Source organism: Bidens hawaiensis, unplaced genomic scaffold (assembly GCF_021521415.1).
Source record: "Bidens hawaiensis isolate Kalapana, Puna unplaced genomic scaffold, B.hawaiensis_p1.1 tig00053093_1, whole genome shotgun sequence".
NCBI lineage: Eukaryota > Viridiplantae > Streptophyta > Magnoliopsida > Asterales > Asteraceae > Bidens > Bidens hawaiensis.
Genome location: NW_027499556.1, coordinates 1 through 24,490, shown reverse-complemented (window position 1 = coordinate 24,490; position 24,490 = coordinate 1). Strand labels below are relative to the sequence as shown.

The 24,490-nt window shown below is 38.8% G+C and overlaps 3 protein-coding genes across 3 annotated transcripts; 1 reads left to right on the top strand and 2 right to left on the bottom strand.

The window, feature by feature from the left end:
- The first annotated feature begins 3,949 nt into the window (after positions 1–3,949).
- Positions 3,950–10,794, top strand: LOC143599930 (kinesin-like protein KIN-4A). Its single transcript, XM_077077758.1, has 19 exons — positions 3,950–4,069; positions 4,244–4,390; positions 4,470–4,619; positions 4,953–5,153; positions 5,230–5,449; positions 6,174–6,335; positions 6,416–6,507; positions 6,591–6,698; positions 7,346–7,783; positions 7,873–7,983; positions 8,541–8,621; positions 8,694–8,756; positions 8,831–8,933; positions 9,019–9,050; positions 9,146–9,315; positions 9,762–9,983; positions 10,050–10,132; positions 10,366–10,472; positions 10,555–10,794. Exons 1-19 carry the CDS (start codon positions 3,950–3,952, stop codon positions 10,792–10,794), a joined length of 2,850 nt encoding a protein of 949 aa, XP_076933873.1.
- A 392-nt stretch (positions 10,795–11,186) lies between these two features.
- Positions 11,187–14,603, bottom strand: LOC143599934 (putative inactive receptor kinase At5g67200). The gene is made up of 2 exons (XM_077077761.1): positions 13,110–14,603; positions 11,187–12,473 (listed from the first exon to the last, which is right to left on the bottom strand). The coding sequence occupies exons 1-2, from the start codon at positions 14,530–14,532 to the stop codon at positions 11,902–11,904; spliced, it is 1,995 nt and encodes a 664-aa protein (XP_076933876.1). The 5' UTR covers positions 14,533–14,603; the 3' UTR covers positions 11,187–11,901.
- Positions 14,604–15,471: 868 nt separating this feature from the next.
- On the bottom strand, positions 15,472–16,487 carry LOC143599935 (uncharacterized). Its single transcript, XM_077077762.1, has 2 exons — positions 16,119–16,487; positions 15,472–15,972 (listed from the first exon to the last, which is right to left on the bottom strand). The coding sequence occupies exons 1-2, from the start codon at positions 16,485–16,487 to the stop codon at positions 15,472–15,474; spliced, it is 870 nt and encodes a 289-aa protein (XP_076933877.1).
- Between the last annotated feature and the right edge of the window lie 8,003 nt (positions 16,488–24,490).

The window sequence follows — 24,490 nt, the reverse complement described above, 5'->3', positions numbered from 1 at the left end:
ATAAACAGACATAAACAAACATAAATAAACGAACATACACGAATGTTCATGAACATAAATGAACGAACGGAACATGTGTTCATGTGCGTTCATTTAATTAAACGAACACACACTTTTTGTTCATGTTCGTTTGTTTATTAAATAAACGAACATAAACGAACTTCCCGCCGAACAATTCACGAACAGTTCACCGAACGTTCGTTTCGTTTACAGGCCTAAATTTAGGATTAGAGATGATATAATATAACTATATGTATATATATATACTCATCAAGTTCTTAAATAATTTAACAGTTCTGTAATGATACTCATCATATATTTATATATATATACACACTAGTTTTTATTTCCCGTATTACGGGGGTTGTTTTATGTTTTTTGTTTCTAATAGTTATTTATTTTTTTGAATTTTTATTTTTTTTATTGTATGAAAGTTAATAATATACTTATGGTTTGATGATAAATTGTTTAACAAATAAATGAGATGTTATAACCCGGTTTAAAATCTATATGGGTTTGATCGAGACCAAGACCCGTTTATTTTTTTATTATAAAATTGGTTTTTTTAATTATAAATAATATATATATCTTTTTTTTAAATAAACCAGAGATGTTATAACCCGTTTAAGAAATATTTGTATTTGATGAGACCTATACCCATGAATTCGGGTCAAATGCATGAGAAGCCTCTATTTAAAAACCAAGCAAATCTGGTGACTTCAAAAAAAGGGGAGCGACCATATCGCGACACGTAGGATTTTTATGTTTTCGTTTATATATATTATATATATATAAATTTTTTTTAAATAACCAGGTATTACCTAACAGGTAAACAAGTATTATACCTGTTTAGACACGAAAATTAAAAAGTAATTTCGTGTCTACCTGTTTAGTACACGAAACATGTTACAGCCTTACTTGCTACCTGTTAAAGTCGTGTAGGTACGTATCGTGTATTCGTGTCTCGTGTATAAATTGTCAGTCCTAATAATAGTAAAAGAGTGTGATTCATTCATTTATTTTATTATTTTTACTTATTAAAAAGAATCTAGACACGTTGTGTTGCCATGGGAATAGGTAAGATGTGTAACGCTAAGTTTCAATAGCATTTACTTTAGTATACAGCCCCATGAAAAAATATATTCACTTTGAATTGATTCGGATATATCATTATGATTTCGTTTGTGTTGAAACCATATAATCTAAACATACACAAACAAGTATACAAAATGTAAATTAATAACTAAATGTTAGCTAGTGGTCAACAAAGTAAAAGTATATTCTTAAAGTTGATATCAGCTAGTGGTCAACAAAGTAAAAGTATATTCTTAAAGTTGATATCAGCTAGTGGTCAACAAAGTAAAAGTATGTTCTTAAAGTTGATATCAGCTAGTGGTCAACAAAGTAAAAGTATATTCTTAAAGTTGATATCAATAAGCATGTGTCATGTGTGGTGTAAAAGTGTTGGAAGTATATGAACAATTAGAATAGCATCGAGAAAACCACATAATATAACAATGAATAAGAAAAGTAAATTGTACAACGAAAACAACTATTAGTACAATCCTTAGAGCACAATCAAGTTGGTATAGTCATTGTACGCTAGACAAAGAGTAAATCGACGACGTTTGGTAAAATTTAGAGGCTATATCTGTTACACCATAGTTTGTAAATTTAAAGACTATATCTGCTACACCATAGTTACGAACAATGCTAAGTCTTATGTTAAGAGATCATTATTGATTATAGATCATATAGTGTGCTTTATGACTTTTAATTTTTCACCCTATGCCCCTTACTCACATATTGACCATCAATGATTTAACTTGGCTACGCTCTTCAGTCACATGCCTGTTAACCATCTATAATTTAGACAAGAAATAAGAAAATTTTTTAAAAATAGGAAAAATGAAAGGTAAGAAATGGTTTATAGGAGAGAGAAATTTTTTTTCTGTTTCTAGGTGTTCCGTCATTTGAAATGATGGAACCAACAGTGATTGTAGAGCGTGTCAGAAATTGTCTGGTGACCTGGAGGTTTTTCTGGTGTTCCGTCATTTCAAATGGCGGAAGTCGCTTATTTTCGACGTGTTCCGCCATTTGAAATGGCGGAACACCACTTTTACTCTTTTATGCACTTCTGCCATTTCAAATGGCGGAAGTGAATAGTAATATTCTGACACGTGTCTGACAAGGTGTTTGACCACACTGTTCACTTATGTCATTTCAAATGGCGAAAGTGAACAGTACTTTATATTATTATTTTCTAATACAATATTACTTTTCTTGAAAATTTTAATTTGAAAAATATATTTTGAAATTTTAATATATATTATTATTTTCTTTTATAGTTATTTTAAAAAAAATATTTGAAAAATATATTTTTAAACTTTAATATATTTTAAATTAGTATTAAAATTTATAAATATATTTTTCAAATAAAAATATTAAGAAAAAAATACTATAAAAGAAAATAATAAAATAAAGTATTGTTCACTTTCGCCATTTGAAATGACATGAGTGAATAATATTAGTAAAAAAGGAGAGAAAGTTTTGTCATTTGTCATAATTGTCAATACTATTCACTTCCGCCATTTTAAATGGCATAAGTGAATAGTGTGGTCAAACGCCTCGTCAGACGCGTGTCAGAATATTACTATTCACTTCCGTCATTTGAAATGGCGGAAGTGCATAAAGGGGTAAAAGTGGTGTTCCGCCATTTCAAATGGTGGAACACGTGGAAAATAAGTGACTTCCGCCATTTGAAATGGCGGAACACCAGAAAAACCTCCAGGTCACCAGACAATTTCTGACACGCTTTACAACCAGTGTAGGTTCCGTCATTTCAAATGGCGGAACACCTAGAAACACAAAAAAAATTTATCTCTCCTATAAATCATTTCTTACCTTTCATTTTTCCTATTTTTAAAATTTTTTCCAAGAAATAATATAATTTGTCCATATGTATTAGATAACTGTTTTTAAAAATAGGAAACTTAGAATATTAATATAATATTAAACATTTATTATTGTTATTTCTACCCACTACCAATAACACAAAAAGGCCATACTTTACTGTGTTGTCCAGCAACTGTGTACCATTTGCTATTGCTCTGTTTGAGCATCCCGTATTTGTTTCCAATCAACAAAAGCATTGAATACTTTGTGCATAACATGTATATATTTTAATGAGTTATATATAAAGTTTATCTGTATTTTATCGCATATGTATATCAATGTACTTTTGCTCCTCGACTCGAGGACCTGTCATCTAGGTCCGTCTCACGACTTACTTAATTTTGTTTTGAATTTATAATATATTATGTAACCTGACTCGCTCGACTTAGCCTCACCGGAAAATTTTGATATATAGTGTGATATGATAGACAACTGTGTTGTGTCAGCAAATGGATTGAACCATAGAAGTAGATGGGCCAAATCCAAGAATTCAATCATAAGTATAGCCAGATCCTTTTAAGAAGCCCAAATGCACATTAGAGCTAAAACCTTGGCCCAAGCCCATGATACCCTGTCACCAAAACATTGGTTTAAATCTGTATACTATTAATTAATTGATTTTTCTCCATTTAGATCCTAATAATTCCCTCTCTTTCTCTAATGAAATAAATCATCATCTTCCCCGTTTCTCTCTCAATCTATGACTATGAGAATTATGGATGACCAGGCATAACAATTGGAATCGATCATGGCTCTAGGTTCTATTTTGAAAAGAACCACTGTGCCAATTTTGATCTACAAATAACATAAAAATGTCCATCATGCATGGCTAAACTGAATAAATCGATCATTCAATGGCCTAGGCCTACCGACGTGTTTATAAATTCACCAACAACTTTAGAGATGCTAGAAGACATCCTTGGATCCTGAATGACTCATCTACCCGCCATAATCGTCTTCAATTTCCTATTTTTCTCCATACAAGAACATTTTAATGGAGACCTCACCAGAGAATTGCAATGTGAAGGTGGCCGTGCATATTCGTCCTCTCCTCCACCATGAGCGCAAAAACGGCGGCCAGAAATGTCTGGACGTCGTTCCAGGCACCTCTCAGGTACGTACGCGTATTATACTTGTAAAAACACACAATTCTGTTATATGGAACATATTATTATTATCCATAGTATCATTATATGGTTGATCAATCATTATATTCATTATTGGTTTTTACTATACATAGGATTCGTGCTGCTATATATTTCCATCATCAATTATTTGTCAAGTGCAGGTGCTAATGGGTGCGCATTCGTTTATATTCGATCATGTGTATGGAGGAGGAGGGTCTCCATCGAAAAATATGTTTCAAGATTGCGTCATTCCTTTGTTAGATGCTCCGTTTCAAGGATACAACAGTACGGTTATCGCGTATGGTCAGGTAATTTCGTCCGTGTAAACTCTCTGGGAAGATGAGACTTTTGTTTTTGATTTGCTCATAAACAAGTATTTGTTTGCAGACAGGTTCAGGCAAGACATACACCATGGGTACTTCACCAAAAGAAACTTCCCACACAGGACTTATGTTTCAAGTTATGAACACAATATTTAACAAGATTCAGGCTCTGCAACATCAGTCTGAATTCCAATTGCATGTTTCCTTCATTGAGGTCTCTTCCTATGTTCATATGAATGCCTAAATGGGGAGAGTTGTAGGCAGAACACAATTTTTATGAGAACAGGAACAAAATAAATTCTTTATTTTTTTCAAATATAAAAAATGGTTGAAATGCAATTTTTATGGTGTGTGAATTTGCTGCTAAAAGTAAACAAAGGCGTCTGTATGTTAGAAATAAAAAAATAATAATAAATATAAACTATTGAGAAAATTACAAGATTTAAGTATGTTAATTTTGTTCTTGCAATAATTTAGTGCTTTGTAATGAACCTCTCCCTGTATATGTGTCTGCAATTGGTTCTAAGTAAAGGGTTTGAATGTTAAGATTCTAAAAGAAGAGGTGAGGGACTTGCTGGATTCGGGCATTATTGAAAGACTAGAAACCCGTGATGGAAATCCTGAGAACGCAGTTCCAGGAAAACAACCATTACCAGTCCGCAAAACATCAGAAGGAGGTCTAAGCCTAAGCGGGTCAACAGAAGTTAGTGTTAGTACACAGAGAGAAATGGCAGCTTGCCTTGAGCAGGTATGTTTGAATCGGTCAGTAGCATCAACAGATATGAACAATCAATCAAGGTAATATATTTCCATCCATTTGTTAGTTACTCTACAACAAATGGGATGAACTTCAAGTTTGTAACAGCCGGTCCCACACAATCTTCACAATAATTCTAGAGCAGAAGGATAAAAACAAAGACGAAACCAGTTCTAATCAACTTATCATGTCCGAGGAGTACCGTTGTGCAAAATTGCACTTGGTAGACCTTGCCGGATCCGAGAGAGCTAAGCGAGCAGGCTCTGAAGGGGTTCGTTTGAAAGAAGGTTAGTAGGTTTAAAAAGGGATTGTTAGATAAAGATTATTACCAGTCATTATTATTTCGCCCGGACCCATTATATGTTTTTCTAGAGTTTATAGTTTTCTATATACCGAGGGTCCCCTCCATTTAGGCCTGTAAACGAATGAACGTACATGAACAGAGCATGCTCGTGTTCATTTGTTTAACTTTAGCTGAACAAAAAATCAAACATGAACAACTAACTGAACAAGGTTTTCTTGTTCATGTTCATTTGTTTCTTTTATGTTTGTTCGTTAACTGTATAAACGAAAGGTTGATATAACTAAGCATAGATGAACAAACTTAACTGAGCTAAAACCAGTTAAAAGTATGTGAAGAACGTGTTGGGGTAAAAAGTTCTTAAAGTATACTACTAAGTTGTAATGCATAAAACTTTTAAATGAATATATTAACAAACGTAAACGAACGAACTTAAACAAACGTATACTAATCAACATAAATGAACAAGCATATACGAAATTAAATGAGCGAACATAAATGAACGAAGTAGACATGTATTCATTTTTGTTCGTTTAACTAAGTGAACAAAATCTGTGTGTTCATGATCGTTCGTTTATTAAATAAACGAACATAAATTAATTCCCGCTAAGCGGTTCACGAACTATTCACTAAACATTCAGTTCGTTTACAGGCCTGCCTCCATTGAAATCACAATATTCAGATATATTATTCCAGTTTCTTGTAAATAGGTATTCAAATCAATAAGGGGCTTCTTGCACTCGGGAATGTGATCAGTGCACTAGGAGATGAGAAGAAACGGAAAGAGGGACTGCATATACCTTATCGGGACAGTAAACTTACTCGGTTATTACAAGCTTCACTTGGTGGGAATTGCAAAACGGTTATGATAGGTATCTATCTATCTTCTTAATCATATTATGTTCTTAAATTGTTAATACCACTTATATTACCGAGTGTTGTTTGCTTTTAGCTTGTGCTAGCCCTGCTGATTATAATGCTGAGGAAACTCTTAATACTCTCAAGTATGCTAATCGTGCTCGCAACATTCAGAATAAAGCTTCGGTACGTTTAACTGATTATTTTTTCTTCACTAATATTTTCTTTGAACTATGGTTTTGCTCACATGCTTAATGGACCTTTTGTAGGTTCAAAAAGAAGTATTTCCTGCTGACACACACAAATTGAGGCAGCAGTTAAGATTGTTGCATGCAGAACTTTCTCACAGGAAAGAAGCTGAACTTGTTGAAGTGCAGGTATTATATATATATATATGAATATGTTTTTTGTTACCATTGGCACACAACAAACACTTTTCTTTTGACAATACTGCCATCTGCATTTTGCAACACTTTCCCATCTCGTCTTGTGGTGCGAAGGTAAAGTGGTCAGGTTGTGCTCGGGCTTGAGCTCAAACTTACACGAGTCGGTGCGGCTCGACTCATCTCGTTTATTTTAACGAGCTGAAAAGTGAAAGCTTGTAAAAAGTTAGAGCTGGCTTGTGGTTTGTCGAACCGGCTCACACCACATAATGCAAAAAACAAAAAAAAAATTAACATACACATAATAGAAAATTTATAAACTAGAGAATTTATTACATCATGTGTTATTTTTGGGTATTTTTTTAAGATTGCGAGGCAGATTCAAAACATTATATGCATTATTTTTTTTCAATATTATTATATTATTATGTTAAAAGTTGTGGTTTAATTTAAGCGAGCAATCAGGCAGCCATAATTTGGCTTGGGCTCAGGTCGTTTACAAACCGAGCCGGCTTGAGTCTGCTTGTAACAAGCTTTTTCGAGCGAAGTGGGAGCTTTTTGAACAACCCTGCGTGCAAGTAATTTCCTATTAAAAACTAGAAAGGATTATGATTTATGATAATGTGCATACTTGCTTATAGGATTTCAAGAGAAAAGTTGACTTGCTAGAAACTAACAACTCAGAACTTGAACAAAAGATTCATGAATACAGCAGAAAATGTGCTTCTGTGGAGGCCACCAACTCACAAATTGTTCAAAAGATCCATGAATATCAAAAAACTCATGTTCACAAGATGCATGAATTTCAACAAACTCATGTTCAAAAGATGCATGAATATCAAGAACCTCATGAAGATGCAAAAGGCTCACAATGCACGACCTCTCCGAAGGCCATCATTGGATCTACTGATGTGGAAGCACTTAATCAACATTCTAGGGAGGAAATCATTGCACTTGAGGAAGACAAAAGGTTATTGCAGATGGAAAGAGATGAGTTGCGGGGTGAAATTGCACGACTCGGTGAGTCAACCACAAATGTGCAAACCATGAATGCTCAGAATCATGAACTAGCAACTGAGGCAGGTGATTGTGATCTACATTATCATGCTGCCTTAGACTTCTTTTTAACCATCTGCTAACTTCTTTTTATCAAACCTTTATTATACAGATTTCAAATTTGGAAGCGAAACATGAACAAGAGATTGAACTTATCAAGCAAAAATGCCATGATGCAAAGAAACGGTTGCAAGATGAGTTACGCAGTATCAAGTCCCAAAAGGTAACTTCTGGGCACATTTACCTAGGCTTGTAAACGAACTGAACTTTTAGTGAACCGTTCGGTGGGAAGTTCGCTTATTTAATAAGTGAATGGACATGAACGAAACTTTTTCTTCATTCAGTTAAACGAACGAACATGAACACATGTCTCGTTCATTCATTTATATTTGTGAATGTTCGTTCACTACATTTGTTTAAGTTTGTTCATTTATGTATTCATTTAAATTGCTAGGCCCATTACAATTTAGTCTAGTTCTATTAAGTTTTTAGGTCCAACAAACTGATCTTCATTTTATTCATTCATTTACGTTCGTGAACCGTTCGTTTATACTACTAACGAATGAACATAAACGAACATGGACACTTATTTTTTTAACCAACGAACACAAACAAGAAAACCTTGTTCGTTTAACTGTCCGTGTTTGCCGTTTCTTCAGTTAAAATTAAATGAATGAACACGGACATGCCCTGTTCATGTTCATTTACAAGCCTAAATGCAGCTTACAACTTCATGAAGTTCCTAGCCTTTTTATTTGTATATTTTGTATTGTATTATAGGTGCAGTTACAACAGAAGGTTAAACACGATGAAGAGCAATATCGGCAATGGAAGACTAATCAAGAGAAGCAAATGGTGCAGGTGAGTGACTTTTGAGTTCATATATGCTTACGAAGAATTTTCAATGTAACTCACTGTTTTCATGCAGTTAAGGATAGCAGTAAAACTGAAGTGCAATTGCAAAAAATGCATGCTCTATATCAACGCCAAGCACAGGTAAAGATATTACTTTCAAATGTAAATGTATTTTAACCCTTAAATTTCATCTAAGATTGATTATAAACCCTTAGGTTCTTCAAAGGAAAACAGAAGAAGCTGAAAGAGCTACCAAAAAGCTAAAGGAGTTGCTTAAACCAAACAAAAACAAACTTCCCACACGCCGTGAAACTGTCGGTAAAGAATAATCTCAACGGAATTATTGTACACATTCTTTTCCTACTTGATTTAACTTCCATTATCTCTCCACTTTCTCTTTCAGCTCAACCTAGAGGACAAAACCGATCCGGACAGGTAGCTAAGTGTAAACCTTATGTTCCTGCTAATATTATTGTCTCTTTTTAGAGAACGTGTTAATAGTTAATACTTAATTAATATTCCATTTGTAGATCAAAACATTGAAGAGATGGCTTGATAATGAACTTGACAAAGTGATGCATGTGTATAAACTCCGCACCGACCATGAAAAGCAAACTCTGAGACATGCAAAACTTAAGGAGGACTTGAGCATTCTGAAACAACAGGATAGACATTCTCATAGGCGACCCAGCCCTCAGAGGTATATATAATATCTGTTACCAAAAATTTGGGGTGTGCATGGGTCGGTTTTAGGCTCAAACCGAACCGAAAACTGAAAATTCGGTTTTTGAGTTTTTGAAAACCATTCGGCTTTTGCGTTTTCTGTATTACAATTTGGGTCTGAAAATTTTGGGAGTTTGAGCCTAAAACCTTGGACTTAAATCTGTCAGTTAATAATAATTGATTATTATACATTTGGGCTAAAATATTTGGGTTACACTATTAAATTCTTATAAATTACTTAAGATTCAAAATTAAAAATGAAAATCCATAAATTCGGTTCAGTTCGGTTTTAATCACATCCAAAACCGAAACAAAAAAACATAAATCAAACCGTTGGTTTTGGTTTGAGTCCGGTTATTCCAGCCAAGATATATTGGGTGCTGAGTAATGGTGTTAACTGTTAAATATGGTTTTTGGTGTAAGAGGAGGGCCTTCATTGTCACCAAACACGCAAGCAGTTAGGATCGTATCACTTGAAAGCAAGGTGAAATCTTCTTCAACCGCCCTTTCTAAGCTGTCATCACAGATTCAAGAGGCAGGGCGGGGACACGATCCTGCTTCGGCTGGAAGATGGAAGGCGTTACACTCACTGGGAGATGCAAAGGATTTGCTTCAACACTTATTCTGTACTGCTATTGAAGCAAGGTAAAATTTAAAATACATTATTCCAGTTTCTCAAATTCTAATTTGTTTGTACTTTCGGGTTACTAGACGCAGGTTGTTGGAAAAGGAATACGAAACAAAGGATAATAGATATTCTGGTTCAACTGCAACACAAACAACCTCTATTCAAAGTGCAAAAGTTCAGTAACAAAGTTGAAAGAACTTGAAGAACGGAGTGTGCGGACCACAAGGGATAAGACACCTTCAAAGAAATCAAAAGTTCTTACAATCGGCCCGGCTCCTTCAAAGGTAGGAATTATGAAACCGTGTTGCTTTAGAGTGAAACAAACTGACTTCCTCATTATCTTTAACTATTGGGGTCGTAACAGGGAAGGGCTCCAACTGCGATAGATATTTTTTGCAGATATTGGTATTGAATTTCCATTACCATTCCCTGAATCAAAGGAACTTGACTATAAACCTGGAATCTGCAATAGGCCACTTCAAGTGGTTGTTAAACAAACACAAAAGGTGAGCCTTTTGTTTGTCAAGGTTTTGTGAACCTTTCCATTACTTTACATTCATTTTCTTAATGGTATGTCGATTGATACAGATGATACCAATCGCACATGTGCTGATGAAAAAGTTGCCCCTTGGCGAACAGATGATGAACAGGTGGAGGCGAAGTCATGATGAATGGCTGATACAGTTCAAGTGGAAGTGGCAGAAACCGTGGAAGCTATCACACCTGATTAAAACTAACGATCTGGTAAGAAACAGTGATGATAAATTGAAGGGTCAAGATTTGTCTCTCAGGCTTGGTCCAACCACTGGATCGTCTCAATCTTATTAGAGGTTTTATGGTGAAGATGTGCAATAATCATTGAGGTTAAAGTTCAAACATGCATATTATAAATTCAAAGAGGGACACATTGCTTCAGAGTTAGGATCAAAAAGAAAACTGAAAGTTTTTAGTAGAACATCACTGTAAATAGTAGTTATCTTCATTTGGTGAAGGTTAGCAGAATTTTGTATTATTTAGTTCAATCCCCACGAAACAGGAATTGAACAATGTATATATCATTTGTCTAGGAACATGAAACTCTCTTCGAAACGCCACATACGCTAGTAAATGAACCGAATGTTCAGTGAATCATTCTGTTTATGTACATGAACATCCATTCCATTACTTTCGCTTATGTTCGTTCATTTACTTTCTTTTGTGTTTGTTCGTTTACGTCAGTTATGCTTGTTAATTTACATGTAATTAAGTTTGTTTGTTAATATATTCATTTAAATTTTTTAGACCTATTACAGTTTAGTTTTATGAGAAAAAAATATCACCCATTACAAGTTAGTCTAGTTTTTAGTTTTATTCTTTTTACTCTTTTAGCCCTAACAGATTTATGTTCATGTTTACTTTTAATTGGTGTTTACTCAATTATGCGTGTTCATCTATTATGCTTGATCGTTTGTGTTCGTTTATGTTTGTGGTCGTTTGTTTATAATACTAACGAATAAACATAAACAAACATTAAAACGAACAAGAAAACCATGTATGTCTAATTGTTCGTGTTCAATCGTGTGTCTTTTAAAGTTAAACGAACGAACATGAACATGACGTGTTCGTTTTTCATTCGGTTTGTTTACAAGCATGCCGCCACAAGTTACCTCGATGTGGACAAATACGAATTTAAAGGCAAGTTGTGACTAATTAAAACGTAAGATTAAAGATAAGTGTGGATTATATAACAGAAATTGTTGGGATCTTACTTCAAATATTAATACTTAATCTTCACGAATAGCCAGCATCCTCCCCTCTTGACCAGCAGCATATCATACAAAAACGTGACTTGTCGCTATTGTTCTGTGGTTGCATATCCAAAATTATAACCACAGTCTACAATAATATAACCATTTCCTTCTAGCTTCTTCTTGTGCTTTATCCGTTATGACTGACTTATGAATATCCATTATACATATAATCTATATCAGTGGTCATACACGCAGTCTCCTTAATCTCTTGTAACATCTTCAACACTTGTCTCATCACGGGCCTTTGTTCGGGTGATGTCATGCTACAAACCGCAGCAACTTCAACAAGCATCCCGAGCCTATTATTATTTGCCATGTCATCATTCTCCCTCATTGCACTCACCCATTCAACCATATCCTCGGGGACCAGGTGTGGATGCTGGGACGGGGGCCTACCCGATACAAGCTCTAACAAGAGGACTCCAAATGCATAAACATCAGACTTGGTTGTAGCTCGGTTGAAGGATGTTCTTAACTCTGGGGCTTTGTAACCTGTGGAAATGGACTCGTCTATACAAGTGGGGTCCGCGAAGACCAACAGGCAGTAGTCGGTTAGACAGGCTTCAAAGTCGGGACCGAGTAGGACGTTGGAGGATTTAAGGTTGCTGTGAATAAGTCTAGAGGATTGATGGATGTAAGCAAGGCCTAGTGCTATATCTTCGGCTATTTTTAAACAGGATGTCCAGTGTAGTGGTTTTGCCCTTGTTGATCTTGTTCCTGTTAATGTCATATAATATATAAAATGGACGAATAAGATTAAGTTGTAGTAAATACTTGACTTGTTTTACTTTTTTTTTACATTTAATATCCCAACCGTTTATCCAAACCCGACACTAGATAAGTTGTGTCCTCACGATTAGGGATGGGCATATTCTGAATAATAAAACACGTTGAGTTCCTGATGGGTTAGGTTATCTATTTTTGGATACCTGATATTTATTTTTTAGTTATTGTTATAAACCGAATTAACTAAAATAAAACAATTTTCATATTTTAGTTATAACAATAAATAACCGATTTTTGAAAAACCAGCTTTTATAATTTTTAGCTTTATAAAATAATATATCAAATTCCTAAGTTAACTAAATCGTTTGTAATCACACCGATTGTTTATGAAAATCTAAAATCTAAAACCCATACCGAACCAAAGCTAGCCACCTCACCTCACCTCACCACACCCCTATAATCACGATAACTTAATGCTTACTACTCAACACACTTTGTTCCAGTGGGAAAGCACGTTACCCATACCTCCACTTTTCCAATAAAGTTCACATGCTCTAACTGACCGAGTCAAACTCAGCGAGTGAACTCAACTCACACAAACAGTAACAAGATTAACAGTGGACTCACCATAGATCAGGTTAAACAAACTGCCATTAGCTTGATAATCATAAATCACAAGCCTCTCTTGTTTCGCCTGAAAATAAGCCCTCACCGGAACCAAATTCGGATGTCTAAGCCTTCCAACAACCTCCAAATGCTTCTCAAAACCTTCACCAGACGTTATCGCCGTCTTCCCGGCGTCAAGCCTCTTCACCGTCACAGTCTTTTGATTCTCCATCACCGCTTTGTACGTCGTTCCGATCGTTCCTCTACCTAACAACTCCGCCGATGCTGACATCAGCTGTTCCAGTCCGTACATCTCCGTCTCGCCGTCGCAGAATATCAGATTACCGGTTCTCTCACGAGGTAATTGCAGTTTCTGCTCTTTAATTTCAACTTCCTTGTTAATAATTCTCACTGCACTAGCTGTATTGTTCCTGTTTACGGTATCGTATTCGATTTCTGGTTCGTTTTCCGCATCTGAACTGAACGCAACTGATTTGGTTCTACGTTGATAGCTTCGTTTATTCAGAATAGTGGAAATCGACAGTAGAAAAGCTATAATGATTAGGACTCCTATCACAAACCCTAGGATTACGCCTACTCGCTTATGCCTGTTTGTCGCCTGTGATGAAACAGTTAAACCTTGCGACTCTGCGTTTTGCATTACCGGTGCCGGAGCCGTACCGCCTGACGGAGCGTCAAAGAACGGAGACTTCGTGTCGCATATTTTGTTAAGTATCTTCCCGCAGAGGCCAGGGTTTAGTAAATACGACGAGTTATCGAATCGCGTAAGCGCAGGCGTTACCGGAATTGCACCGGTGAGGTTATTACCGGAGACGTTGAACGCTTTGAGAACGGTTAGGTTAAGCGGTGGAATTGAGCCGGTGAACCGGTTCCATTCCAGGTGTAGGAAAGTGAGCCGGGATAGAGAGTTGAGTTGAACCGGGAGTGAACCGGAGAGGTTATTGCGAGCTAGATCAAGTGACTGGAGCTGGTGAAGTGAAGGCAGTGATAACGGGAATGAGCCGGAGAAGGTGTTGTGGTCAAGGAATAAGGTTTTGAGGTTGGTGAGAGTAGAGAGGTCAGGCATGGAGCCGGTGAGTGAGTTGTTTCGGAGGCTGAGGACACGTAGCTTGTCGAGCCGAGCCAATGTGTTGTCGGCGAAGATGCCTGTCAAGCCGTGGCTCTGGAGGACGAAGCGAACGACTCGGCCTTGGACGCACTTGACGCCTTGCCATTGGCAGTAGTCGAGCCGGTGGTTGAGGTTGTAGAGCAGTGTGTTTTGAGTGTCAGCTTTTAGCTTGAATCTGAGAAGGGCGACGGCGTCGGATGGGAGAGTTTTTTTTTGTGGGTTTGGATCAGCGGCGGCTGAGAGTGTGGCGGTGAGGAAGAGAATGAGTGGTAGGAGACGGTGGTGGTGGTGGTGGGGTTTAGGTAGGATGCACATCGTTTGAGGAGTGGACTAGGGAGAAAGTGAGTTGTCTGGTTTTGTCTGCTTTCTATTATTATTGAATTCTCAAGGAACATGACTGATGACATTCTGCAGCTTCATATCAGAAAACTAATAATTAACACACAACTTAAATGTGACATGTCAAATATCTACATTTAAGGAAGACTTTGGTACCAAAAGTTAACCGGTGATATTTTTATGAAGGTTGTCGGTCTAAGCGTGATAAAATGTCATGTGTGATAAAATGTTTTACGATAATTGGAATTCTTGCGATAGATTTTCTCTAGAATTGGTGGTGGGTTAGGTCACAACACTAAAAGCGATCACATACATAAGCGGTCTTTTATCAGAATGTGTACCTGAGTGATCGGGTTTTATTGATGATTAAAAAAAAAGGATGACTTTGGTACTCTAAAATTTCATTAGGCTATGTTTTATAGTTTATGAAAGATGGTTAAAACAGACGTGTTATATGTATGATGGTAACATAAGATATGATGTATGGATAAATAACAAATATATGAGGTGGCATTAAAAACATTAGTTGGTATGTTAATTGACGATAATCTAGATTTTAAGGTGAGATACCTAAATACATCAATTTGAAAAGGAGAGGTCTTGGGTTCAGGTCTCACGTGTGACAAAAAAAAAATGGTGGTTTCAGGTTGGACCGTGGGGTTTTCTCACCTATGATGAGTTTCCTCTTAAATGTGGAACGAAGGTGATCGGGTAGGTTAGTGATCCGTCATTCCGTCATTAATCCAATTTTTTGTTAAAAAATATTTTGAATGACCAACAAAAAAAACCTTCCATTAAAAGCTAGCAAGTCGTTAGGCACACCGGTACAATCACCAAAGTCCAAAACAAAACAAAACGACAAGGGAGAACAACCACCAAAAAAACAAACAACCCGACCCTAAACTACAACACCCATTACAATTGGAATTTACACTTCTCCCATAGAGCCCGTTTTTTCCCCCTATTCTTTACCCAAAGAAAACCCAACACCTTATCTCCTCCACTAGGGCCGCAAGATGTATATGAATGTACTAACGTGTTCCTTTTTTTCCATAAGCACCAAGTCGCAATCAAACAAATCGCTTGGACTATCAATGCTTTCTCCTTTAGGAGCGCGGAGAACTTATATAGCTCCAAAACATCTTGATAGCTAAAAAAGTAAAAGGTCAACTTACACCATCGAGCAATCACACTCCATATCGTTTGAGCTAGACAGTACGAAACAAACACGTGTTCAATCGACTCTTCCACCTCACCGCAAATTGGGCAATAAACAGATCTCACCGGAATGTTCCTTTTAATCAACGCATCAAACGCAGGAAGTCGGCCTAAAACCGCTCTCCAAGCAACAAAACCAACGTTCTTCGGAACAAGCTGGTTCCACTCAAATATGTAATCTGGGGACAAACATGAACTCTGCAACATACGATCTTTCACACTTCTACCAAGAATGCGTTGGATGACTTAAGTGACCATAAAACCACGTCCTCCCACGGTTCTAAATTGACCCCCTCGCAAATTTAGAGCAGCCCCCGTGGTCCATTTATTTCCTCTAAACCCACCAGCTCTCTTTTCCAATCCCAAGCACCACAAATCCACCCCTGTAACATATAAAGTCTACCAGCAATGAAACACCCCATTGACCTTTCAAGGAAGAAAAGCTTTGGAAATCTGACTCCTAGCGGCACCGGACCAGCCCAACAATCAAGCCAGAACCATGTGTTTCGACCATTCCTCACGGCATGTCGGCAACAACTAGTCAACTCTACACCACTATTTCTCACAACCGAATCAGTTTTAACAATTCGACTCCACAGAGACGGGCTAGATAACTTGGCTGGGATAGCCGACCACGAATGCAAAGAGTGGTGAAACGCCCAAATTACCTTCCACCATAATTTTCCTTCTCCGTTTTTGAAGGACGTCGCCATTTTGCTAGCAAAAACACATTTGTATCCTTTAATGGTTCACTCTGTTTTTATTTTTCCTTTTAATATATGGAACTTTTAACATGCGGAACAGACCGTGTAGGCGTGTATGGCTCTGAATTTATTTGTGTTAAGAGTTCTTTGTTAATGTATTAATAATGAAAGATTAAACAAGGGTTTCATAATGTAACCAAATTATGCAAACTTCAAACAAAAAAAATTCTATACCTTATCAAGTTATCAGGTCATCTTCTATTTTATCTACCTACATAGAAAAGTAATAAATAACAATAAAAAGCGCACAAAAAAATGTTATGGCATAATGTACCTCACATCAGATTTAATGTAATGTAGGTATAGAATAATACCTTGTTTACATCAGCTGTGACAACTCTAACATTCATACTCAAATTTATTTTTAACTCTTTATATATATCCATACTAGTTTTTATCCCCCGTATTACGGGGTTGTTTTATATTGTTTGTTCTAATATTTATTTATTTTTTGAATTTATATTTTTTTTATTGTATGAAAATTAATAATATACTTATGGTTTGATGATAAATTGTTTCACAAATAAATGAGATGTTATAACCCGGTTTAAAAGCTATATGGTTTTGATGAGACCAAAGACTCGTTTATTTTTTTTACTATAAAATTGGTTTTTTAATTATAAATAATATTTATAAAAGTTAATAATACACTTATGGTTTGATGAGACCCAAGACCCGTTTATTTTTTTTACTATCAAATTAGTTTTTTAATTTAAATAATATATATATATATATATATATATCTTTTTTAAAATAAATAAGATATTAATTTTTATTATATCCTATTTTATAGGATTTTTACATCAATAATTTGGTGAGAATAATTTTTAATTTAATGAGATGTTATAACCCGTTTAAAAAATATCTGGGTTTGGTAAGACCCATACCCATAAATTCGGGTCAAATGCATGTGAAGCCTCCATTTCAAAATTAAGCAAATCTGGTGACTCCAAAAAAAGTGGGAGCGACCACATCACGACACGTAGGATTTTTATGTATTCGTTTATATATATTATAGATTTAATTTTGTTAGTTTCTATAGAAGGGTGAGAGATCTCTCTTTGACACATTATTTTCACAATTTTTTAATTAATAAAGAAAAACAAAGAAACTCAATATCGGGCATCTCCTTCAACAAAAGCACTTCTCACCTATGGTCGTATTCTCTAACGAATAACCATTTCTATTTTTGGTCTCCTATGAACACGAACACACGAAGAAAACAAGATAGAGATCTTAGTTTTCGCTCTCTCGGACACAAATCATCTCCTTTTGTTGTTGATTTTTCAAGTTTGATTAAATGAAGGTTCACATTCATCAATAACACTCAGCATCTCTTTCAAATCACCTATTTAAATTCATCAGTGATTAGTCTTACTGATGGACAATATTATAGTTTCTTGTTTTCTTTTATACGGCCTCATCAGAAATTTGTAGGTTACCACCGAATTACGGACGTGTTTCAAAATTTTGACAGATTCATCCGTGGATATATTTTTTTCATTGATAAAAATTTGTTTCTGATAGCGTAATTTGAAATCTCTAATAAACAGTTTAAAATTATTATAACTTTGTTTCTAACCATATTGTGTAGAATAGTTTAAATACTAATTTTACAAATAAAAAAGAATATGTTTAGTCTTATAGATAAATAATAAGTCTTAAATAATCGTGCCACCCTAGTTGGTTATGACAATGAAGATAAGACTAGGCTTTCTTTGAGAGGTCTTCAACTCGAATTCAAGCCACACAAGGGTTTTATGCTACATGTGTTACGTCATGGGGTTCCGATTCTTGTGGTAGAGCAACTTTTTGATAATTATAATCCTGATTCGTTAAGATAAAACCGAGGGATGGCTAGGTCGATCTCAAGGAAAGGATAAGGAGGAGATCAAATTCAAATATATTATTATTTAAGTTTTGTTTATTTAAAAGTATGTTTATCTTTTATTAGTTTTCTACTTCTAGTCAAAGTGTGATCGAGGTTTATAAATACTTGAGTTTTTCCACAATAGTATAATAATAAGTTGAAGAGTTTGAGTTTTGTAGTTTAATAAAAAAAAGCTTCATTCCATCACCACAGCTCTTTGCCTCCTCCCGATTTCAAATTTTCTATATAAACTTCATAACAATATTTAATTTCTCATAGGAATTATTAGTTTTTGTTATATTCAACCAACCCATAACCATATATTTTATGTACTATCCACGGCGACGTAAACGTTCGATTCCGTGTTCAAGTTTCAGTAACACAACTCATAATTAGGAGTTCTAAATCAAATTTGGTTTTCCAACACTTTTTCCAAGTAGCATTAGGGGGAGAAGTTCATCCAAAAACAAAAGGTTATTGAAGAGGTAGGTCCCAGCAGAGCCTAGTTGGACCCGCAAGACTCACCTTGAAGAGGGACGTCTGCGCAGAAACCAACTGGATCCGCAGGACCAACCATGCTCAGAGACGTGACGTCCTTACGCGCAGTACGCAAGCTGGTCCCGCAGGAAATGCCTCCCGATGGTGAAGGACTCCGCCTGTCCCCGCAGCCTCGGATACAAGCCATCAGGGAAGGCCACCCGCGCAGCAGGGCTACACGCACAAGGCACTTAGCTCTCAATCACTCTGTCACCTGAATGAATGAGCGAAGCCGGGAACTATCCCGCACAAGGGCGGGAGGGGGAATACTCCCGCCCAAATAAGCCAGTCCGTACGATACAGGAAGATCTTCTGTACTGTACCTGACGAGGTATGGGAAAAAGATCTGACTAAAGATACGACAGCTTATTGACAACAGTATGGCGAGCAGCATGCTCCTGCACTGTATGTCACTATTAGCCGCTGCCTACTCACCAACTACTGCCCTACCACGTGCGTAGCCGTCAGTTGGTGGAACAGGAATAGTATACAGCAGGCCTGGTCACTATCAGCCGCTACCTACCCACCAACTACCAGCAGGGCACGTGCGTAGGCAACTGTTGGTGGAACAGGAACACTGTTGCAGCCGGCCATACCTTTTTGGAAACCTACCTTCGGCTATAAATACCACAAATGGTATGACCATCTCATCATATCTTATCTTACTACATTATCATCATATGATACCTGATATCTGCTCTAGCAATCTCTTAATATACTTTTATATTTAAAGAGCAATCTAGTCTGATTCTCACGCCGGAGGGTGGTCACAAGGAGGAACCCCCCCTTCTCAGTGACGAGCTCACGGTGTCTGTTTTGCAGGTTATCAGAAGAACCATCTTCCAAGGGTCTAACCCCTCGTGGGAAACATCTCTCCAACCCCCAGGTTACAGGTAATCTGTCCGGGGTCCGGTTAGTGTTTCTTCATTGGCGCCATCCGTGCATAAAGCTAGAACTTTATCTCCAGTTTTTTCAAACTTTCTACAAAAGATGGTTAGAGAAATGCCGGTAACCACAACCCCAGCTACTGGGGTGAACACCGGTAACACAGTTTTTACAAACACTACCCCGGTTACCCAAGCCGGGGCAAGTGAAGTAAATTTTACGAACACTACCCCAGTTACACAGGCTGGGGCAAGTGCAGTAAATGATCGCCTACTGGGATCCACTGATACCCAGGTTGAGAAACGAAGACTCCCCCGCCAAACTCTCGATGAAGTCAAGGCATGGGCGGAGGCACGACAAAAGGAATTCCAGGCTGAGTTGGACGAACGCCTGCGTTCCGTCCAACAGGCTGACGAATTCGAAGATTACTTGGATGACTCGGAGGAATCCGACTCCGACGCGAACCCTCGCCATAGGGCAAAAGGGAAGCGTAAGGAAATGGAATCCCAACCGAAAAGGCATTTTGGACAAGCCTTCAAACCAAAAAGCACAGGTGGAAGTCCACGAGACTTCTCCAAAACGTTCAGACCAAACATTGCAAATGCAGGAACGTCCAAGTTTGCAAGGGACATTGCCGAAGCAATCGCCCCAAAGAGTGCCAAACAAATGCCTAACATAGGCACATATGACGGTATATCTAATCCAGACGATCATTTGAACAGGTTCATAGCGGGGGCAACCGTCAGCAATTGGACGGAACCCACCTGGTGCTACATGTTCCAAATGACGCTTGTTGGGGCTGCTAGAGCTTGGTTTGATCGTCTACCGGTCAACCACATCTACGACTGGGCAGACTTCCAGCGGAAGTTTAGCCAACACTTCAGCCAGCAACGGAAGTATACCGAGGAGCAATGGACAATCCTCAAATGCATACGAGAAGAAGATGAATCCCTGCCAAACTTCATCACTCGCTTCAACTCAAAGAAGCTAAGTTTGGGCAATATCAGCGAAGATCTTGTTCGCGCTGCCTTCATCCAGGGCGCGCACGACCCAGAGCTCATCCGCACCCTAACGGGTAAAGATGGCATGCCATCCACATGGGATGCCATCATGACAGCAGCAAAACGCTATGCGGAAACGGAGAAGCAACTGGGTAGAGATCTCCCCCAGAGCACAAACCTCTACACTCAGAAAACGAGAGAAGACAACGTCCTCACCGCCCGATTAAATAAAAAGCGGAAGCTAGGCATTTGGCAGTCAAGGGTAAACTTTGACACATCCGGCTTGCAACATCGATTGGGCGGAAGGGATAATGTACATCCGCACCGGAACTCCAGATTGACGCCACTCACCAAGAGCGTCACTGAGATATTCGCTACTGAAGAGCTCCCGTGGCCAAAGCCTCCAATAATCCGACATCGTCACGATGCTGATCGGAGCAAATACTGTGACTTTCACAAGACAAAAGGCCACAACACTGAAGAATGCACAGACGTAAAAGACATGGTTGAAGCATTTGTCAGAGATGGGACGCTCGCGCACCTCGTGGCGCAATAAAAGCTGAGCAGGCGGGTGCGTGTAGAACCCCAGCTGGGGAAAACAAGAATCAAAATTCCAGCTTCAATATCGAGACTACATGCTGCGTAAAGAACGAGATCCCGAACCAGGTGCGTATCGGCTCGATGGCACTCCCATCCCAACATCATGGAAGGGAGCTCATTTACACAATTTGCATGTAAATCAATTCCAATTTGTAAAGAAAAGGCCAAGAGCCACTTCTAATGGAAATGATTCTCTTTAAAAACATCGAAGCTGATGATTTTACATTTATACTTTTCTGAACACTAATATGCCAGTTCACCGCATAATTACGTGAAGTCAGCGCATGGGAAGGCGGTCCTATCCGCACGAACCCAATAACGTGACAAACCTTCACGCAGGTCAGTTGAAGGGGAAAAAGTTCAGAACCCATTAAATGAAAGTGCCGGTCTATCCGCATGAATCATTAAAGGAAACTGAACAAAAAACCTATCAACAACCGCGCGTCGAACGGTTAAACTATGCAACACTGGTAACGGCACACATTACGTGAAGTCGTTGCGTGGGAAGGCGGTCCTACCCGCACGAACCCAATAACGTGGCAAACCTTCACGCAGGTCAGTTGAAGGGGAAGAGTTCAATTATCCCATTAAATGAAAGTGCCGGTCTATCCGCATGAACCATTAAAGGAAACTGAACACTAACCTATTGACAACCGCGCGTCGAACGGTTCAAAACAATTCTCAAAAAGGATGAGGAAAACCTACACGCAGGTCAGATAAGGGTAAAGTTTTGCCATCCTACTAAGTGCAAGTGACGGTTCTACCCGCACAATCACGAAAGAGGAAGCAAAACTTCACACCTATTATCAACCACGTTCAAAGGTTAACTTATCCTCAAAGGATGAGGAAAACCTACACGCAGGGTCAGATAAGGGTAAAGTTTTGCCATCCTACTAAGTGCAAGTGACGGTTCCACCCGCACAATCACGAAAGAGGAAGCAAAACTTCACACCTATTATCAACCACGTTCAAAGGTAAACTTATCCTCAAAAGATGAGGAAAACCTACACGCAGGTCAGATGAAGGTTAAAGTTTAGCCATCCTACTAAGTGCAAGTGACGGTTCTACCCGCACAATCACGAAAGAGGAAGCAAAACTTTAACCCATTATCAACCACGTTCAGCAGGTTAACTTATTCTAAACACTTGGAAAATTGCTAATTTAAACTAAGTATGCAAGTAATAAGTTTATAAAGCAAGGAACCCAAAGAAGGAAATAACAATCTTATACGCAAAAAAATTTATATTTCACAAATGAATTATTACAAGAATGGCCGGGTAACTACCCGCCTACGAAAAGAAAAATAAATACATCTGTACAAGACTATCCTAGCAATGGGAAGGGATCTTCGGGATCAAGCCTCAGGGCCGCCTCCACTTGGACCCGCTCCATCAGAACGGGCCGGTTCGAGGAAAGCTTTAAGGATAGCTAACCCATCATCAGCAGCAGCTACTTGGTTCACCTTCTCCACCACTGGATGCGGGAAGGCAGCATATTGGTTTACTGCTTGGTCGTATATGGCTTCAGTGTCAATATTGTACAAAGGGAAGTTGGAAGGCGGGAAGCCTTTCTCAACGAACCCTAGACCAAGCAGGAAGCCAGCCCGTTCCCCATCCTCGTGAGAAGCGTTGAGGGCTGCGCTCATCGCATCGTCGTAGGATGTCTCTGAGAAGACACGATGCACAACCTACAAAGAAAATACAAGTGTCAAACACCTTTTCTATGAACAAAGGAAAGCGTGAAGACGTAAAGCTAAAATACCTGAGGCAACGCTTCTCGAAGAAGCCATTCCTTGGCAACCAGGGCTAGGGTGCAGGCGCGTTCGGCTTCGCTTTTATTGAGGTTGGCAAGTTGCACTTCCTTTGCAGCAGCCTCTTCAACGCCCTTAAGCTTCCGCTCTGTGTGGTCAAGCACGCCCCTCTGGTCCAGGATCTCTTGGAGCTTCTTGGCATCTTCCATGGCCAAGGCATCATGAGCACGTTGGAGAGCCTCTAATTGGGCCTTGAGCTCCTCGTTCTCCATGCGTAAAGGCTCAGCAACGGCTTCAGCCTTGGTAGCCCTCTCAGTCGCGTTCCTCGCAGTCTCCTTAGCCAGCCGAAGCTGTTCGTTAACAGCTTGGGCAGCCTTGGAGCGGGCCTCGAGTCGCGCTTGAACTTCAACCTCGAGGGCCTTGAAAGCCTTCTCCTTCTCCGCAGCAGCTGCGGTCAATCGTGGTTCTCCTCCCGAAGAGCACGCGCCTGAGATACATCCTTGGCGCGAGCTGCTTTCAACTTGTCGTTTTCACGACAAAGCAGCTCGACGCGCGGCTGCATCCGGGCCTGGAGAACCCGAAGCTCATTGGTTAGCCTACCCTCCTGGTAGCTAGCCATGGCTTCCCCCAACGCACCATGAGGAGCAGCGTGGCGAGCCCAGTCCACGCACTCCACAGGGGTACGAAGGGTTGTTCCTCGGCGTATGTTCATCGCGGAACATACACTTCATTGGAATCCGACACTGCAAAAAAACAAAAAAGCAGTTAGGAAAGATGATAAAAATAAAAGTGAAAAAGGGCCAAAGGAACCCTACGCACCTGTAGGGTCTATAACGGCCGATAGCCGCCGAACCCATCACCTGAACCCAAAGGAAACCCATCCAAAAGGTCAGGCAGATGGGAAGGTGGCAAGGATTGGCGAGTACTCCCATGCGTACCTGATGAGCCGCCGTCGGTGCCGGTGGCGGGGGCATGGTGGCAGCCGCCGCAGTCGCTGCCGCATAATCCGCAGCAATCGTAACCGCCGGCTCGGTGAAGGACGACGTAAAAATCGCACTCACGGCGGCCGTCGGGTGGCGTAAACTCGGCTGGAACAGTCGGCTCAGAATGAGCAACTGAACCAGCGGGACCAGGCGCAGGCGCCTGGGTCGACGCCTCAGGTAGGCTGACCAAGCCTACCGTCATCGGCGGAGAGATACTACTCGGCACTTCACCCTGGAATGCGTCAACATCCACGCTGCACAAGAAGATAAGTGTTAATAAATTCATGAAGTATGATAAATCTACAAAAAGAATGTTTGTACTTACG

Excerpts from the sequence above, each read along its gene's own strand:
- LOC143599930 (XM_077077758.1), top strand. The coding sequence starts at position 3,950 with ATGGAGACCTCACCAGAGAATTGCAATGTGAAGGTGGCCGTGCATATT. Across the intron at positions 6,699-7,345 it reads CTGAACTTGTTGAAGTGCAG|GATTTCAAGAGAAAAGTTGA; the intron begins GTATTATATATA and ends ACTTGCTTATAG. Across the intron at positions 9,984-10,049 it reads TGTACTGCTATTGAAGCAAG|ACGCAGGTTGTTGGAAAAGG; the intron begins GTAAAATTTAAA and ends TCGGGTTACTAG.
- LOC143599934 (XM_077077761.1), bottom strand. The coding sequence starts at position 14,532 with ATGTGCATCCTACCTAAACCCCACCACCACCACCACCGTCTCCTACCA. Across the intron at positions 12,474-13,109 it reads TTTGTTTAACCTGATCTATG|GAACAAGATCAACAAGGGCA; the intron begins GTGAGTCCACTG and ends TGACATTAACAG.
- LOC143599935 (XM_077077762.1), bottom strand. The coding sequence starts at position 16,487 with ATGGCGACGTCCTTCAAAAACGGAGAAGGAAAATTATGGTGGAAGGTA. Across the intron at positions 15,973-16,118 it reads GGGATTGGAAAAGAGAGCTG|AGTTCATGTTTGTCCCCAGA; the intron begins GTGGGTTTAGAG and ends CGTATGTTGCAG.